Consider the following 20,299-nt stretch of genomic DNA (forward strand, 5'->3'; position numbering starts at 1 on the left):
GGGTCAGAAGCAACTAAACGCTGCTCGATATTCATGAGCGAACTACCCAGCTTGGCTCAGAGTAGTGATTAGCTGATCTGAAGTCTGGTCTGCTGCTGCAGGTGCTGCAAGAGAATCATTGATCCGGGAAGTCTGAAGTCTTTCCAAGTCTGGAAGGTTTTCACAGCAGCCAGTCCTCTGTTGTGCAGGCAGTCGCGAAGTCAAGACGCCCTCTGGGGTGCATTTTAACTTGAAATCGGGAAGTGTAGGAGCAACTGCTGCATCAGAAACAAGTGCGAGACTTTAAATTATAGACACAGTCAAGGTTTTTACTTCCCTTTTAATTTGAGGATTTAATTACTAAAGTGCATATCTTCTTTTTAGAAACATAAAAATCCCTTTTAAACATGCTTTTCTGTTTATTTCAATTGTATTTAGATTACTCCACTTTTTATATGTATGCTTTCTCAATAAGACTCAAGAACAGATAATCAAACATGATTGTAAAAGAAGTTAAAATCCTTAACATCTGTTTCAGAGACACATTAGAAGATGTCGAGTTTTTCTCTTATGTATTAATTCCCCAACATAAGCATAGGAACTGCTGCATTAATTTGTTTTTTTGGTCCAGTGTAGAGATACATAAAATTTCTAAAAGATGCATCTTATTTGTCATCTTCCTTGAGCTTCTCCCTCTAGGGGGCGCCACAGTGGATCATCTGGCTCATCTGTTTACCTTTCCTCTGTTCCTCCTCACTCTGTGCAGCATCCTTTGTAGGGCATATCCAGCGTCTCCTCTTCTGCACATGTGCAAACTGTCTCAGCTTCATCTGACTTAAAGCCACAGATACACTTTCTCAGATATAAATCAGCTGTTTATCACTGGATGGTTGCTTCCAGTGTAAATTATTTATTTGGACTGAAACCGCCTTTCCACAAATAACCTGGCGATTTTGGCGCCCTGCGTATGGTCACCCGATCAAAGCTTTTCTGATTCCACCCATACATATTTCCTGGCGGGTTTTTTTCTCTCTCTTTTTTTTTTTAATTAAATGTGTCCCTTTGGTGATGCTTTGATTCTGCAAGGTAGCAGCTAAACATCAGAGAACCAATTTGGCCCTAGTAGGCAAAAAGTAGAAACCAAAATCATTTTATTTTATTTTTTTTTTGTATTAACCAGGATATTTCCTGCTGTAATCTGCAGAACTGCTTCATCTTCCATCACCATTAGCACTACTAATTCTGACGTTAGCAGATGATTAGCAGATATTTAACGGCAGTGTAAAATAATCTAAACCAGACTTGAAGTGTCAGCACCACAATAAATTGACCAGCAACAGAGGGAATGTTGCCACTGTCCTTCCTGCCGATATCAATGGGAAGCAGCCAAGAGTCTCATGGTAACTCTGGAGGAGCTGCAGGTTGGACAACCTGTTGATAGGACAGCTGTTAATCATACACTCAACAAATGTTGCCTTTTTGGGCGTAGGGCAACAGGAAAAAACACAAAGGGAAATCTGGTCAGTTGATGGGAAGAATACAGAACAATCCTGGAAGAAATCTGCAGCTTATTGGACTGTTAAAAATTAAATCCGCTGACAATGAAGTGCAAGCACATTAGTGTTAAAATGATAATGAACTCCAGATTGAGCTTCGGAGGGAAGTCACGACACAGAGCAGACTTTTGTCTCCTCTGACTGATTCTAAAAGTGAAGGACGAATCTCATTTCTTTTCTTTTTTCAAATTGCTGAAGCTGTAAAGGACTTTGTGATCCTCTGAGACCTGAGGGAGAGACTGATTTAAAACTCAAATGTTTCTCCAGAGGAAGAAAAAAGAAAAAAAAAAACATCTTTCCCAAGCTTGAATGCTTGAGCAGATTTCTGACAGAACCTTCTCAGCTCAGGTGCATCATCATTTATCCGCCGCGTGTGCAGCGAATGTTATCTCTCATTTTCCATCTGCTACCTGTTCCGTGACGCACAGCCCGATCCCTTTTCTGCCTCCTCTCCTCCGAGTATCAAATTCAAGCTGACATTTTCATCAGCGAATCCCCGTCGCCGTGTTAAGGACGAGGCGTCTGAGTTTCGCGTCGCGGCCCTGCAGAGCGAAACAGTGAGCACTCAAGACGGAGAAGTGTGCACGGTGCAGACTCATCGTCTGCAGACTCCGGCAGAAGGGAGACGTCTCCTCTTTGACTGACAACCGTTGTGCCTTTCGCCCGGATGAAAAATGCCTGGAGGATACTTTATCTCCCAGACAGGAGTATTTATGATCGGTCAGAGCCGAATGCCGTCCTCCTCTTGGTCAGGTAATGGAACATAAAACAAGATCTCAACTGTTCCTCAAAAATAGTTCTTGCTCAAGCAAAATTAGGTGCATCATTAGTCATGTAGAAAACAGGTTGGGGACCAAGACAGGACTGGAATTAAGGAAGCACATAAAGGCCATTGCACCATTTTATTTATTTTTTTGTTCCCACCAAAAATAAAACCTCACTGACTCAACATTTCCTGTTCCAGGTCAGATTGGATTACTATCATCATTTGATGAATGCCGGAAGATTAAGATTTCTCTCTTTTCCTGCTTTGAGGTTAAAAGTTTGAATTGTGTTAAACATTTTGGGTGTTCGTCCAAAGGTGTATCTTAAACGTTTGCCGGATATTTCGTCTGACTGAGCTGTTTGGTCAGGTTGGTTACTCTCCTCGCTCTCGCACATCGTCTCAAATCTGCCCACAGGTTTTCTGTCGGACCGAGATCAGGGATTTCTTTTGGCCTCTCCAAAGAAAGGCCAACTTTCTTGACTTTGTTGTTCTTTAAGCCACTTTGTAGCTAATGTGGCAGGATGCTTGGGGGTCACTATCTATTTGGAAGACCCGTTTGTTCCAAAGTAAACTTCCTGGCTGGAGTCTTAAAAATGCTGCCATCCTGTCCCTCCTGCATCAAAATACTCACATGTAAAGAAGGTCTTCTCATGCATGAACATTTCTCTCATTTCCTTCCAAATGGAGAAATTGCCAATTTAGGTTGATCAGACCACAGGATGCGTTTCTGAAAATTAAGGTCTTTGTTCCTGTCTGTATTTTTAAGCTGTAAATTCTCTTCTTTTTTTTTCTGTTGCTTTCAAGCTCATTTCAACACATTAAGAAATTAATTAAAAAGTTTCATAAAGTATGCAAATATCTGGTTTAATCAATGTGGCATTTTTTGGCCGTTTTTTTTTTGGTGATGGATTCAGTTGAATTTGAGTTTATGTGGTCCTGAATATTCCATGTCTGTCTTTTTACTTTTTAATCAGCTTTTGGGGTTTGTTTTGTGATTCTATTAATTAAAAGCACAATAAATAAAAAAAACGCAATAAATTATTGTTATTTACATCCTTGCTGCTTTTATAGGCTAGCGGTACTAACAATGACAGGCAGAGTGAAATTATTATGGTAAACATCCTTTGACTAGGTTTTTATTATTATTATTATTAAAACTAGACCTTTTTGTTGTAAAATACACTGTGTTGTGTAAATTATTCACTCTGCATTCATTTTTAATGTATAATTATACACAAAGACCAAGTGTTACCAAAAGATGACTAGGTAACAAACCAGATTCTACTTGTGTAACAATATTTTAAGCACAAATTTGTCAAAACATTTAACTCATTAGTATTAAGTAGGCTAATAATGGAATTCCTGTGTTATCGGCCACAGGAGACAAGCTGAGAGAATTGCAGCAGCTCTCCTGCAAATAGATTAATTTTTCACTTGAATTATATTAAATATATATGTGTTACATTTAAGGTGTTTCATTTATTTATTTTTTTGCATTATGAAAGCCTTAGTTTGCTTCCAGACATGTGTACTGAATTCTGAGTTCTACTGTAGATGGTGTCTACTTGTTGTCATGGAGACTTGGTGAGCCCAAGACGCCACAAGTGGCAGTTCTTTGTCACTGAGCTTTGGAGACCTTTACCCACATCTTCTCTATGTGTGACGGAAGACAGATTTGGGTCCTCGGCCATCTTTGTGCAGTTGTTGTCCTGAATGTCCAGGTTCCCTTTTCTTTTATTCGCGATGCATCATATTTACATCCCTGGGAAACTGAAACGTACTAATTCAGAGTTCCCACACACCCTGACTCACTATACCAAGTAATTTCTAAATTACAAAATAAGTATTTATTTTACAAGAAGTGTTATTGGTTGCAAAATTATGCCATGATTAAAAGAAAGAAAAAAAAAACATGTAAAGAAATAATGAACAGGGGGAAAATATTTGGTAATTTTCTGACATGGAATTTTTCTTCACTACTAGATAAATGTATTCAAATTAAAAGTTAGATTTTTCTAATATTTCCAGCATTAGATTGCAATACTGTGGTAAAAGATTAATTAATTGTATTTAATTTTATTATTATTATTATTATTATTATTATTATTATTATTATTATTATTATTATTATTATTATTATTATTGCATTACCAGTGGTACCTTATTAACAACTTGGGGGACAAAAAGCCAGCAGCAAAATTAATACATCAACTGAGAGACACGCTGCCCATTAACAATGACACTTGTGTTTTAACGCCCCCTACAGGTCATTCCAGGACTTGGCGAGGCAGATCGACGTGGAGTACGGCACAGTGAGAGACTCCGCCGTCTACGACTACTTCAGGAATAAAGGCACGAACCCTCTGGAGCAGGACAGCACGTACGCAGAGCTGTGGAGAACCATCAGCAAGAACGACGGCATGGACTTCTCCGTGTCCAGCCCGTCAGAAGGCATCCGCAAGGTTTGTGTCTCAGTCTGTGGCAAACTTTATGAGTGTAAAATCATTGAATTTCTTAAAAAAAACAACAACAAACAAAAACAAAAAACAAAACCTAAAGGGATAGAGGAGCTGCCCCTTTAAGTTGGATTGTGTGCAGCTGGACTGTACTTAAACGCTTCCAGTTGGGTTTTCTTTGGGGGTATCACATTAAATGGTGTTTAATGCAAATGGCAGATTTTTGAAAGTTTAACTTGTAAAAATTGAAAACCATGTAATTTTCCGTTGCTTGTGCTGGGGTGTCTCAAACAGACCAAGTGAGGTGCACCTTAGTAAATTTAGTAAATTTAGCAGAGGTACGTTAAAACCGAGGTGATGAAAGTCAACAACAACGCTATTAGATGTTGGTGCAGCTTTATCTGAAGGAGACTTTTGTTGCATGCATTTTAATCTCTGCTGGATCAAAGCTAAATTGTTGCATTAGATTGAACCTGAATTAATCTGTCAGACACAAACAGGGTATTTAGGAGAAGCAGCCTTCAGAGTCTGTGGGGGACAAAAAAAAAAGCTCCTGTTGTAAATTGTTTGTGTGAACCCAAATGATCGTCAGTAGTCATTTAAAACACGCACGCTCTCCTCATTTCATTCACAACAGGCAAACGCACACATTCATCTGTTTATCTATTACTTAATTGCGGTTGAACAATGTACCAATTAGTTAGGCAGTATCCCATGTGTGTGTGTGCGTGTGAAAGCAAGACCACTGCCCCGCCGCTGCTGCGCGGTATAATGCTCGTAGATCTCCCAAAAAGCCGATGACAAATTGGTTTCGGAGACAAATCGGTTTTGAGCGCATCCATTACTCAGCCGTTTGCATGATAAACCTCCCCCTGGAACCACTGACGTTTTTCCACGCTCAAACCATTCCATACACAGACAGTTTTTCAGTGTTGGAACCTCCAGTCCTGCAACTGGTTGTTCAGTTGATTAGGATGCACTTCACACGAGCTGAGGCAGCTTAACAGTTTAAAAACAAAATCCTTAAATTGCCTTTTTAAAGAGAGAGTCTGGCGTTTGCCTTCAAAACGAAGCTAAAATCAATTTTTGAATTTGTCGAGATCGACCATGAAATGAAATATGAACAATTGGCCTCATAGAATGGGCCAGTGGACAAAAAGTCATGTGAATAAATTTAGTTCAGCAGTGGTTCACCAGCTTTCAGAACCAACTTTAGCAGCAATAACGCTCTCTGGTGTTTTTGACGTTATTAGTTTGTCACATTGAAGAATTAGTCCCTGTCACCTTTCCAACTGTTCTTCCTTCCTTTGGAGTTTGAAGACATCTGTCTCTGTGCAGCTAACTGGAGGTCCAAGCACAGCATTTTAATCAAGTTTAGATGTTTAATGTTTCTCTGTTGCACTTCCTTGTTTCTCTGCCATCACATCCTGACCTTGGTAGCACATTGGCAAATTAGGATGAATTAGTGCTATTAAGGTGGAATTTAAAAAGCTTGTAGAGTGTTTAGTTTCAAAACAGAAAAGCATGAAGCTCACTTTCCATCCAACACTGGATTCAGTTTGGACTAGTTCTCCTTCCTGTTCTGGTATGGCCCCGCCATCTTCATTCCTCTATCAACTGGCTGTGGATTAAGGATGACCAACAGCGCTCTCCACTGGATGGCCACCAAACCGCAACACCAAAAGACAGGAAGTGGACATTATTAGTTAATCGATGGGAATCTATTTTAATTTACTAAACCATTAACTGAGAATCAATCATAAATCGATTAATTGCTTGCATCCCTAATTGGCCAGTTGATGACCCAGTTTGGAACAAGTTTCAGCTGTTTGACAGATGATCTCACTCTAGTGTAGTCGCTGTAGTTCTCCAGTTGTGGGACCGCCTAAGATGTTATTTGTGAAGCCGAGCTTCCTCCAAGCTTGTCTTGTTCGGGTTTTCTCTTCCTTTCTTCTTGAAAATCGCCTTTCTGCTGCGCGTTACTTCAAACGCTGCTAAAGAGGAGCATCTCACTCAGGCTGGAAACTGTGAGCAGCGATGAGACGTGAAGCCGACAGCAGCAGCTACATGCTGCACATTGGAGGACGGCAACAGCATGAAATGATCTAAAAACACGTCTTTGTGTAACTCTGGAGAGAACACGCCGGACAGAACAATGTGCTTTCATTCACACAGGTCAAAACAGTGGAGGCAGAAAGTCCTGCAGCAGCAGCGCTGCTGATGCAGGGAAAACACCCACGTCCTCATCCACTTAAACCTCACTGCTGCTGCCGCTGAGTGTTATTGTCACCTCATCCTTACCCATCACCTCCGACAGACCGCCTCTGCAGCACAACACAGACAAAGCCTTCTGTTCTCGGCAGCAGTATCGCACGTCGGCGTGTTCCTGACACTGTAACGGAACTTAATCCGTTAAACATCAGCTTCTGGCTCATTTCTGCAGGAAGAAGATTACCTAACACTGGGTTTATCTGTCTTCAACAGGGAGCAAGCCAGAGCAGTACACAGAAACGCCATAAATAAGAATGCCTACAACGCCTTGCAGTCGTTTTACGTTCATCTGTCATGGTCATTTATTTCAGATTTTTTTTAATTTTTTATAAGCTTCCTATGTTGGTGATGCATCATGCATCTTCGGCGGGTTTTGAAAACCAGAACCAGGTCCACAAGTTAAAAATTTTGGATTTTCTCTAAACTTGACGAAATTATTTGTACAGGTTCAAACATATGCTACAATATACCTGAACTTGGATGTCATTTTACGAATATTTGTAAAAAATAAAAGGTTTTCGAATTACACAATTTTTGTTAGACATTTACCTCAGTAAGATAAGTTATTCACAAAGCACCTTAGGAGAGCTGCTAACATGAGCATAGGAATGCAATGGCCAGGCTAGAATCCTAGGTATGTATTTTTATTCCTAGTCTCATTTTGTTTCATGTTTTAACGAACCATAGTCAAAACATGATCATATTGATCTATTTCAGACAGACTCAAGAAATAAAAGCAATCAGGCAATGATATATTTTCAAGACAATGTAATTGGTATGATAGGATAGAAAACCAGGATTTTTTTTGCCAACATTCGGTTCACACTCCTCACCAGTTAGTGGTTGTAATGCTCCATTAAACTGTCAGCTGTCATTAAACAAGAAATAGATGAGGAACTAATCACAAAAGACAACATCACAACTAGCAATTTGTAATTGTGCATTGTTAATGTTGTAGTGTTTTTGTAATTTGTAATTGTGCCTCGTTAATTTTGTAGTGCTTTGCACCTCACGGCCGCCGTACCTCACAGCATGATCCTTTCACCGCCACGATTGGAAATGATGCAATGTTGTTGTGGTTAAAAACCCTGACTTTGACTCCTGCAAACATCCCACTTGTTCATAGGATTTAGAAAAGGGGGAGGGGAAAAAGAATGGTTATCAAACTTTTAAGTTTTTCTGCGTTGGAAAACGAAACAAGTTTTGTTCCTCATAAATTCAAATCATAAAAACTTCTGACTTGCGCTCTCTTCTGAAGCAAGTCGTAATAAAAAAAAAACTTTTAAAGTTTTAAAAACAAACAAAAGTGATGAACAGCTTGAGGTGGAGATCAGCTACAACGAATTTCTGTCAAAACCGGTATCGATAATAAAGAACCCACATTGTGGTGCTTCAATATTGCTATTGAAAACAGCATTCGGGATATAAAGGAGAGAAAACATCACTAGTCTTTAGATGTAGTTTTTGTCAGTGAATCAATGCAATTAGATGAGATTAGTTTGATTTTTTTATTTTTCATAGGGATTGTTGAGGTGCAAAGTGTTCAAAAAGAAACTGGAACAAGATTTAACTCGGTTTTCAATTAGTTTGGATTATGAAACAAATACATAGGACAGACAGACAGATCGATTCCATTACATTACAGTTGCAGAAGTGCAATTATACAGTTTTCATTGCATCTCTGTGTTCAGTGTGACTCTGTGTTATAACAAAGTTTTTTGTTTGCTGCCATTCTTGGCCATAAACTTCTGGAGAAAAAGGCCAGTCATTTTTAGAAATTGTTAGAAAAGAATGTATTCATGTAGAATACATTTAGCTGAAAGAGAGGCTTCTGTTATCGCAAGGTTTATCCTGCTTACGACCTGGTGTCAGTCGGGTCTGGAACTGCAGCAGAAATCTGGACCAAATTTGACCAAATTTCAATTTCTGTACATGGTGTTTTTTTCCTTCATGCTCCAGGCAAAGAAGAGTCCTTACGCTTTCCTGTGGGACATGGCGGTGCTGGAGTATGCGGCGCTGACGGATGACGACTGCACCATCACGGTTTCAGGAAACAGCATGAGCAGCAAAGGCTACGGCATCGCCATGCAGCACGGCAGCCCATACAGAGACCTCTTCTCTCAGAAGTGAGTGAACACAAGATAATGACGAGGAGATCATTGAAAAGGACGGAATGCTTCTTTTGGTCCTCCTGAGATGGCGGCCGACAGGTGCAACTGCATAGCAAAACAGCAAAATGCGCTGCAAACACACGAATGATGAAAATTCCAAAATACTTAAGTGCAGCAGCAAAATGCTGCAAAGAAAAAAAGCTTTTTATCACAGAATATATAAACAAAATGGGAAAATAGATGCAAATAGCAAGAAAAACAGCAACTATGGAACGCTGCAGACTTGCTAGTCCTTGCTTGCCCTAAAACATTATATCTCATTACTTATCTCTCAAATGAGATACTATATTGGAGTATGTCATTACATCTCATAACTATTTAATGAGATATAGTACTGTATAATACTCTCACTGTATTGAGATGTTTTCTCAGTATATTGTTTGTTATATTTAGGTACTAAATATAACATCAGTTGATTTTGGCATTAGCTATAAAAGCTAACTAAAATATACACAGAACCTATTTAAAAGTACAACTTCAGAAAAGTATTGTTTGTATACATTTGTAATATATTTTTAAAATTTGTTCAAAATATACCTTTTTACAAATACATACAAAGTGTATTTTTAACGTTATTATCTTAAGTATAATTTTAGGTATATATTTAATTGGGATTTAAATTATATTTTAAAACATACTTTTAGAAATTGTGCCAAAATACACTTTTTAAAAAGAGTATTAGAAGCATGTTTTTTAAAAAATGTACTCATATTACATGTTAATGTAATCCTAATAAGTATATCAACATGTGTTTCAGACAAATACAGCGTATTTAAAATAGAGTGTTGTTAATATTTGTAAAAGGATAGATGTACAGACCAGCACCGAGCTGACGGCTAAATTGTAGGGGTCGCCGTCACTCAGTGGTTTGAGCTGAGATCTATTACAGTTATCTGTCGATAGCTGAATGTGAAACTTCAGCTGACGTGCCTCAGGGTTTTAGCTGCTTTACAGGGCCAGGAAAACAAAGATGATGATGGAGGTTGAAGGCTTTCTCTTCCCTCTAATCCACGTTAAGAGTTCATTATCGTCTTAAAAAGCCTGTGATGATGAGTAAAGGGTCTCACTGAGCCGCCTGTCTTGGCAAATTACAACAGAGTTTTTAACGAGGAACATTCTTGCTGGAAGATGAAGTGGTGTCACACCGACTGACTCTTAAACCTGCGAGTTAAAAGATCGGGAGATAAGAAACACCTCCTGCCGGTCGGGCTCTCGCTGTTCAATCAATAACGCCTTCGAGGCTGAAGTCAATTAGGCTCACATGAAAGGAGCTCGCATTAAGCTGCGTTGTTGCGAAGGAAACAGGATTACTCACGGTATGTGAATGTAAGCAGAAGTACATGTGCTAATTACTCACCTCGTCTCTGCGAGGCAGATGTCTGAGCAGAGCCGGTAAATTTAAGGAAGTTGGATCATCGTCCTCAGATGAAGCCGAGCGACTGCAGAGAAAAGTTTCTCTCTCCCCCCACCCCAATCAAACACAAATTGATCCCAGAGAGATCATAAGAAATTATGCAGATTGGTTATAGTACCCGCATTATTACGTCATTAGCAACGAGATCACTTAAATCTGAACACTTTCTCATCCATCTGCTATTGATTTGATTTTTTTTTTCCTTCTTGAATTTGAAGACATGAAAGCAATAATCCACCTGCTCCTTCACTTTGAGGAAGTGAACATAAGACGACCACTTTTATTAGGTGCAGGATGTATTTTTGGTACAGTGCTACAGTATGTTTTTAACATGTTTTGCGTGTGACTTTAGCATACAAAAGTCGAAATTATATAATACAAACCGGTTTATATTAGTAATTCAAAAGGGACTTATTGGAGAATATAACTTCATTTAAAACTTACTATAAGGTTGAAACTAGAGAGTAAGAAAGCTGTGTCATCTGCATGCAGGGAGATTATGTATCTCCACATAGAACCTCTTTTTGCTTTCTGTCTTAGTCTCAGATATTGAGAAACTTAAGATTAAAAAAACTTATAACACGATGGGAAAATCCCGACAGCCAGGGTCATAAATGCAGCATGCAGTTTGAGGAAATGAGCTTTATTCATCACTCCTATCTGGGTCCTAGTCAATAAGATCTCATCTATGAAAGGTTTTGTAATACAACCTTCGCTAAAGCCAAAGAAAATTGAGAAAAGTCATAAAATTCATACTGAGAGGAAATTTGAATGTTGCATTCAAGTATTTAAATAGACTGAATGTCTTCTGGGCGCTGAAGACGGAAGAGAATAGTACAACTTGGACAAAAGGTTCAAAGAACGGAGAATGACAATAAACACATTGGCTAAATAACATATAAAGAACTGACCTGGGACAACAGAGATCAGCTGGCCGGATTTTTAAACAAGAGTACCAGCAGTAGAAGAATATGTACCAATTGTGTTTCTTCACATGAACGTGAAGGAAGCTTTGTTGTTCAAAAACAAAGAAAACATGAAATTGAGAAAAGTGTTACTCAGAACAGATCCTAAATCATCCGAACATCTTAAAGTTTTCCTTTAACGCCTCACTTGGCAGTAGCTTTTGAAAGTCCCTGCTCAGAAGCCGTACGTTTTGGTGCCAAGAGAACAAGGGCTTTGTGAACTTCCAATCACTACCGAGCGCTCTCACTCTGCAACTACCTCAACTATTGTGAACGCCAAAAAATGTGCTGAGTTGGATAAGTGAGTGACAGGAGAGGGGAGAGAGAGAGAGAGAGAGACAGAGAGTGTGTGTGAGGCGAGTGACGTGAGCAAAGTGTACGCATCATTCCGCTGTTTTGTTTCTTTATCTATATTTTCCACCCTGACTCTTTTCAAGGCTGCCTTCAGAAACACAGGTGTCTGCCCACTGAAACAGAATCGCAAGTGGGCATTCGATTGGATTTTCTGGAGCAGATTTGTTGCTTTTGTTTTGCTTAGCCCATAACTAATAACAATCTTCACACCTGTTCAGTTAAATATGTTGCTACGATTAATTGGAATGATTTTTCACAAGTCAGATTTCATGGTGCTCCCTGTGGTCACGTGGTGTCCTACATGCAGTGCGTTACGCGCTGCTCGTCACACACGCATGCAGCTACCATGCAGGAAGAAAAGCATTTATTCGTCTCCTTCTTGATGAATTCAGCTGCCAACCAGTTTTCAATGGCAGGTAATTTTGGGAGGAATTTTCCCACGCACCTGCTCTTGGATTTTCCTCTGTGCGATGAAAAAAACTCGCGGGGCTCAAAGTGTCTGCTGCCTTGAGAGCTTCTGATGTGAATATAGAAAGTTTGTACGGAGGGTACGTCTTCGCATCGAGTGTCGCTTACACCTCCGCCCACTTTCGCTCTCCTCCTCCCGGCTCCGTGTCCTCCTCTTTCATCCTCCGAGGTCACGCGCAACAATCTCATTTCTCTTTGAGATCGTCAGCTCTGTATGTGACGAGCCGTGGACCTGAGGGGGACCGATGAGTCAGCAGCACTGGCTGGATAGAGATAAAACCTCTGAAATGCAGAAACACTGCCGCACAGAGAGGTGGCAGATTAGTTTGAGGACGGTGTCGGCGTCTGACGCTTTCTAGCAGTTCTCTGAGGGTTAGAGGAGCAAAAAGACAACAGTAGAAGGGCGTTCTCTGTGTTTGCATTCACACCGTTGATGCGACTGCTGAGGCGACGTTGGTCCCCACAGGGAGTCGGTGGGTATGCGAGTAAACATGACACCATAAAATTGCACCACACATAAGCTCTGTGAAGAGTGTTACTTTCAGCTCTGTGTTTTCTTTAGATTAGCAAAAGCAAAAGTTCAGTGTTAAATTACGTTTGGTTCCTAACACGCTAACGCAATCTAGCCGAGGAGTTTTAGCAATTACAATCAGCTCAGCTCCTGCAGAGCAGGTACAAAGCTAAGATCAACTGCATCCAAGAAGTTTGGAAAGCTCCCTGCTGTCTGAGAAAAACAAAAGTAATTCTGCAAATACAGGACGCCACAGAAGTTTCTCTTTTGTTTAGTGTTAAATGCTGCTCTTGTTCAGATAAAAAAATAATAATAATAATAATACAGCAAACAGGCTTGTTATAGTATTTTAATTCAGGTAGAGTGTAACAGTCTGAGTGAGGTCAGTGTGTATCTGTGATGTAGACTGTGCTACTGTCTCACCGGTTGGGATTTGATAGTGTGACATGTGGTTTGCTTTTAAAATGCTGCTCCTTCAGACATCCATCCCCGAACATTGGGATGGTGTTTTGGCGTTTGGCTCATATTTATGCTAACAGACGTTCGCATACATTTAGTTTTATTTTATATAGATAATGGCTAGCTGTTGCAGATTTCCTTGCCAGTCTGATTAACTTTTTAACAAACATGGTCAAATCATCTAGAGTCCGGATTTCTGTAAAAGCAGATATTTTTTGTATGTCTCCAGCTGTTGAAAGGAGGAACAGAGTCTGACTCAATGTTTGACAGCGACATTGGAATAATTCTAACTGTATAACTGAATAAACCACAAAAACGTGTCTTGTAGACCAGTGCGACCTACATATGTAATTTCTTTTTTTCCCCCAAAGTTAGTGGGTGCGACTTTATGTTCAGATGTGCTCAATATAATATGGAGCAAACCTGCTACACTGACTAATAATAGCATGTTCATAACTCACATCTTTCACGTTTTTCATTGTGTAAGTTTAAACATCTTGATAAACTACGCTAATTTTGAGATAGATATGTGGAAAGATGAATCCCAGTTCTCTTTCAGAAGTTACTGGGTGTAAAGTAAACTCTCTGCCAGAGATTGAAAGAAAAATCTAACCATAACCCCACCCCCTCTTTGCATAGCAAACAGTATTTAAATTACTTTTAATCCAGATCCAGTCTGAACAGAGAGCTTGCTGTGGTGATCTAAGAAAACTTTTTCACCGTTTCATTCCTCTTTGTCTTGCCTGTCTGGTCCCTGCTGCGGTCGCGTTCAGCTCGGCGTTGACCCCGTGGAGGTGCCTCCGCTCCTTCTTCCCCTCCCTCTTCAATTAAACAACTCTGTGTTCAATTTGTGCCACTCGGAGAATGCTGAGCTGCTCCTTATTTAATGAATTTTCCGCTCTGGGCCCAGCCCGGTTCAACGGGCGTCCAACAGCCGGAGGCATCTTTTCGGCGGAACGCTCTGGGACTCGCAGGGATAATGTGTCTGAGTGTTAAAATGAGGACAGGGCTATTGTTCGCCGTAGAAGCCATTATCTCCGCGTTCCCAACCATCATGTTAATACCACATCCCATAACTGCTATGCTACCTCCACTGCCGAATGTCTGCTCGATAATCTGGCCACTAAGAACCTCCGCAGACTTTGTAGCTTCTGCTGAATATGTGCTGCTAAACTGTTTTATCCTCGGGGCGTTTAGAGGAGAGACTGTGGATGGAAACCACCGTATGCTGACCTTCAGCGTGTTGACACCCAGCTGAGCCGATTAAACACATCAAATTAGGCTACAGTTTTATGGCCTGATTACCTCAGCTTTATTTCAGAAACAGCATATCTGATGTGTAGACTCACAGCTCTAGCATAGATAGTTTTTGAAAGCATTACTCTGAACCTTTCCATCAAACTCCGTAGCCGTCTACTGCGTTTGCTCTTCGTAGTGAACCTGTAACAAAGAGGTGTGCAGGCACTCACTTCTTTGGGAGGCTTGTTATTGATAACAATGCCTGCTGCTTCATTTAATCTAAAAGAAGCACTTGCTTTTGAGTCACAATAGATCGTTTTTAATGGGTAAGAATTTTTTTTCTTTGTTTACAAATGATAAAATACCTGCCTTGAGGTGGTTATTTTCAAAAGAACTTGGACAAATGAGCACATCTTGACTGAAGGCTTACTTATTTTTCTGTTACATTTCACTTTCTAACTTAATTAACAGATGGATTTATTTGTGCAGATTATTCAGGTTGCTACCGACCTCCGGTGTGAATTTCATGTCAATAGCATGATCAGAAATGCATTTATTGACACTAACATTACTTATTCCCTTTTTATGTACTGTAAACCAGTAGCCACATAAAGCAATGGGAAGTGGACTAAAACGTCTCTGTGGCATTCCTGTTGCCTCCCTCAGGATCTTGGAGCTGCAGGAGAAAGGCGACCTGGACATCATGAAGCAGAAGTGGTGGCCTCGCACCGGCCGCTGCGACCTCAGCAGCCACGCCAGCGCCCATCCCGACGGCCGCTCCCTCAAGCTACACAGCTTCGCTGGCATCTTCTGCATCCTGGCCGCCGGCCTCTTGCTGGCCTGCCTGGTGGCCGGCTTGGAAGCATGGTGGAACAGCAACCGCTGCCGGCAGGAGCAGCCCAAAGAGGTGACCGAGCATAGGGCCCGGCGGACGGGCCAGCGGGGGGAAGACACTGCCACACTCTACTTTAAGGATCCAGCCGCAGACGCGAGCCCCGACTTAGTGGAGCTCCAGTACACCCAGCTGTAGAGGAGAGATTTAGGGTGGTAGTGTTAGCAGAGGAAGGCTGGGGGACAGAGGGAGGCAAGGTAGGACAGAGTTACGTCGACATGCTCTGTGCCTCATTAGCCCAGGCCACTAATTGAAATCAAATTTGGTCTCTTATAATTTAACCCGCTTCATTTTTTTTTTCTTTTATCCGTCCATCACTCCCCTCTCACCTTGCCCTAAAAAAGGACTTCAGCTATTTTTGTAGCTCAAATTCTCCTAGCCACGAGAAGCACACAGCATACTCCGCCCGACCATTACTTCTACTAATTCACCCATAAAGAAACTTATCTGTGCTTCCCCTCATTAGCTCAACACGACAGGTTCTGCCTTCCAACACATCCTGCATGTTTCCCAGCAAACCTTCACTCTCACTAAAGCACAGCGTGCACCACAGGCTTTAATGATCGATCCCCACGGTGACGCCTTTCTAACCATTTAAGAGCCGCTATTGAATTATTGTTACAAACCCATTTTGTGTAGTAAAGCTTTGGTAATTTCCCTAACCCAAGGGTTCTGAAAGGAGGCGATAATTAGCCAAGAAAATGAGTGATTGCTCAGGCTGCCGGGGATAATGGTGTCAAACACCGAAACCTTTTTAATGCTTATGGACATTTTCAATTTTACCGAGATATCAGGAGACAAAAACAGTCATAAAGCAGTTTCCATTAGCAGTTATGCCATCAAGTGGTGTCCAAATATTTGTTCTTATTGCTGAAACCCATCTTAATAAGTGCCTGATGTATAATAAATGGTTCACTGTTATGGTTATATTTTTGCAAGTTGTGAAAGACGCCTGATGAGGATCAACTTTAATGTGATATAATTAGCACAAATCCCTGAGTGGCCCTTGAGTTTTGGAAAGACTTGCTGCTATAAGGAAAAAAATTTAAAAAAGTCTAGTGGAGAGTTCAACATGGCACCGTCGGGGCTTTTCTGTGACGACTAAAGCAAGCAAACAAGAAAACAAGCATTCTTCTCCAGCTTGCCTGTGAGCATTTATCCATTAGTCTATTCTGATAAATGTGTGTTGCCAGACGACAAGAATTTAAATTTATTCCTCTTTATTATTTACGTCGTGTAGTTTTTTGTTGTGGTTTTACACATATCTGAAGCTCTTTCAAAGTTTTTCCTTTGGCACATTTTTTTATTAGAATTGGGGTGTTGGACCTAAAACAAAATGGATACAATCTAGCCTCTAAAAAAAAAAAAAAAAGTCCCTTTTGGACCCTTGGCTATTCAGAAATGGTTGCTTGCTACATCGTGGACTCTGTTGAAGTTTGAAATTTTACCCAGTCGCTAACATTTGCCGTATTTAACTTGACAGTTCAAGGCTATGAAGCTTTCCGGAAATGACCTGCGCCGTTAACAACCATCCTCAACCCACGGAGAGAGAAATGCCAACCTAAACAAGATGGCTGTTGGTGTTAACTCAATATTTGGAAGCGTGGCCAACACACACTGAACGGCTTTGTTCACCTCCACCGCTGCCGTTACTCAACTACAGGCAGACTACAGTTCTAAAACAGCGCAGAATAACTCATTCACAACATCTCCTTCTGTTTGCTGATTGGCCCAGTTGGCTCGACTTATTCCATGTTTTTATGTAAGAAATGTTTGATCTTGGTATAGGCACCTTAACATGAACAGTATGATCTTTTTTTTTTCAGATACTGCTGATATTTTTTTGGGTAGAGTGAGCTGGACACAATGCACAGAGCAGGCACAGTGCCTTACAATGACTGTCTTGAGGAAGTTGTAGAATTGTCACAGCAGTAGTGTGGCCATTTTAAATTCACTGCTGGCACTATTTGCCACCATGATACTATTCTACCAGAAAATTTGCACTATTTTGGGGAAATAGAGTTTAATATGTACTAGAAGCCCTTTCCCACTGATTTCAAAGACTAGAAAGGTTTTACACATATCTGGAGCCTTTTTTATGATTGAAGGACTTCTAGGTCAGACACAAATAACATATATAATATACAATATGGACTCCAGCTCCAAAAAGCTACTGATCAAAACATCTGCCTGGCCTGAGACTTTTTGCTAATATATGCTGTCGCACTCCTCTGATTTAACAACCTCAGGAGCAGAGACAACGCAGGTTCTTACCCTTAAAGCTAGACTGCATAAATCAATCAGAACACTAACACCCCTTAAAAAGTACACCCGAACAGAATCCAATAAGTTTAGTACAAGGCCCTGCAAGACTCACTCTTAATAGCGTTCTGAAAACTAATCTAAGGTTCCCTGAAGGAGCTTGCTATTACTGTGCACTCATGTATTGACATAACATTGCCAATACGTTCTTCCCCAAAAACGAACATTTCTACGATTACACGTGCAGTCAACCATCTGCAACAATCGTGTCATAGCTACAATGCCTTTCTGGTTTGAAAGTGCTGAATAAGTGCAGTGCACCAGGCCATAGAAGAAATAGATGCACATCCAACAGAAACCCATGCAGCATCATGACAGTTTAGCGCAGAAAGCCGAGCTGTTCAACTGAATGCAGGCCTCATTGCAACATCCGATTTCGCTTTCACTACCGTCGTGCATCAGTTTCTTTAACAGTTAAGAGATCGTCTGTCTGTTCACTCGCTGCGTCTCGTCAGAGCTCGGATGCAGTAACCCTCAATGAAGGAGCCACGCATTCAATCAGATTTAATTAGAAAATAAAAGGAGCTTGTGTGTCACACAAAAGAAATGGGGTTGGTATCATTTAGACATGTTCTTGAATCCACTTACAGAATGTGATTAAGTTCCACAGTTTTATGTAACGAGAATTAAACAGAGGCTAATTAAACATGCAATTAGCTTCCGTAAATGAATTATCTCGACAGTAAACCGATAACGATGACCTGGAATTTAGCCGAGCCGCAGCGAGGGTAAAACGTCTCATTTCGTGTTTATCAGACGGATTAGAACAAAAGCCAGTTAAATGTTTCAGATAAGCGATCCATGTAAAGACGGGAGTTCTAAGAGAACAATAGGTGCTAAGCTTCTCTATTAGTCTGATGGCTGTATCCAAGCAAGTAAGCTAAATTTTGTTTACATAGCATCTTTCACAGATTAAATAAAAAAAAAAACAGTCTCTTTCATGGGTCAGGACTCAGCTGGTTTTATATCTGGCAAAGACAATTTTTGCTAAATCTGTAAAAGTTTGAGTTCTTTTTCATTTTTAAACGATGCGAGTTCATTGTTACGGTTGTAGAATGCACGCACGAATACAGTGGGATCTACAGTGTCATCCCAGAGGTCTTGCAACAACAAAGAACCCCCTTATTCAGGTAACTAAGCCAGGGTGAAGCAGGGTTTGACTTGTGCAACAGCAGCGGATGTGTCAGCACCTTTGAGCCATGGAGAGCTGATTTTGCCAGTGGACCAGTTTTTAGGTGACAAGCACAAAAAACAAAAACAAAAAAAAAAAACACTCTTGTACAGTATTTCCACAGCTAATGAGATCTTCAAATAAAATCCAGTAATTAACAGTTTGAAATGCGTTTCAGAGCTCCAACAAGATGAAAAGTTAGCAACGCATGCCATCAAGTCCCTTAAAACCCCTTAACATGCAGCCGAATGCCTGTGTGCTGTTTTTCTATTGTATTTTCCAGAGGTGAGGATTAAGGGGTTTATTAATGTCACTGATGTCACCTAAAGAAAAGAGTTGTGCTTCGATTTTTATTATAAACTGACATGGTGAGATAATCACATATTGGCTAATGCCAAAAGCATACAGTGAAAATAAAGAATTTGTCACCATTGGTGGTTAACATAAAATGAAAATAGCATTTAACATGATGGAAAAAAACATAATAATAATTCTCATAGTTGGAAATGATGCCAGTAAATGTTAACACTTCCAAAACATGTCACAGTCTTGTCTTGTCTATAATTTCTCAATAGTTGGAAGTAACTTTTAAATTACATATTTATTTGTAAATGGATATTCATACTGTTTTTAGTATCAAGACGAAAACCCTACTGTCCTCTCACTGAAACTGGCGTGAAGTAATCCTCAGATCAGAGACAGGGTTGGGTTCAGTGCCCAAAACGCTTAATGTGCCGGAGGAAGCTGGTGCTGACAACCTCCGTTGCCAGAATCACCCAGTGTTGAGCCGCATAAACCTGAGAAAGCTTTCTCACAAGTTTAAAAAATAATAAATTAAATCAATTAAAAAAAAAAACTCTCCATCTTAGCAAAAATGTATATCAAGACACCCACACACACAAACCACATCTTACTGAATAAATATTCCCCTGTAAATTTGCACCCTCTGACCTCTTGTCAAGCAAAACAAATGTTGCTTTCTCTAGAGGACCATTGTAGCTGTGAGGAACATCAACAAACATTTTTTTTGAACTAACTCGTGAGCAGTTGGTTCATGTTTAAAGCTAGCAGCATTTCAGTCATCAGAATGTAGGAAAATCTGCCTTCTATTTCCCGATGTTTCACCACGGTTCAGGCACAAATTAAAGTCAAGGGGCTGGAGGCTTTAAAATGACAGCAATTTAACCAAGTGCTCTTCCCAGTAATTTTTTAAAATTATTTTTATGTTTAACACACTAATGTTCATGTTTTCCGCTCCAGAAATGCCTCCAGGATAAGTGTGAGGATGTCACTCAACGCACCTAA

At 40.3% G+C, this 20,299-nt stretch overlaps 1 protein-coding gene across 5 annotated transcripts in view; it reads left to right on the forward strand.

Moving 5' to 3' along the window:
- The window catches only part of grid1b (glutamate receptor, ionotropic, delta 1b), a 442,704-nt gene that overhangs the window by 409,804 nt on the left and 12,601 nt on the right, over nt 1–20,299 (forward strand). For all 5 annotated transcript variants that reach the window (XM_044102209.1, XM_044102212.1, XM_044102211.1 and 2 more), the window contains exons 14-16: nt 4,568–4,763; nt 8,988–9,154; nt 15,276–15,516. In XM_044102209.1, coding sequence (XP_043958144.1) covers nt 4,568–4,763; nt 8,988–9,154; nt 15,276–15,516 — 604 coding nt within the window. The remainder of the gene's footprint in view (nt 1–4,567; nt 4,764–8,987; nt 9,155–15,275; nt 15,517–20,299) is intronic.

This window comes from Gambusia affinis, linkage group LG20 (genome assembly GCF_019740435.1).
Source record: "Gambusia affinis linkage group LG20, SWU_Gaff_1.0, whole genome shotgun sequence".
Taxonomy (NCBI): Eukaryota; Metazoa; Chordata; class Actinopteri; order Cyprinodontiformes; family Poeciliidae; genus Gambusia; species Gambusia affinis.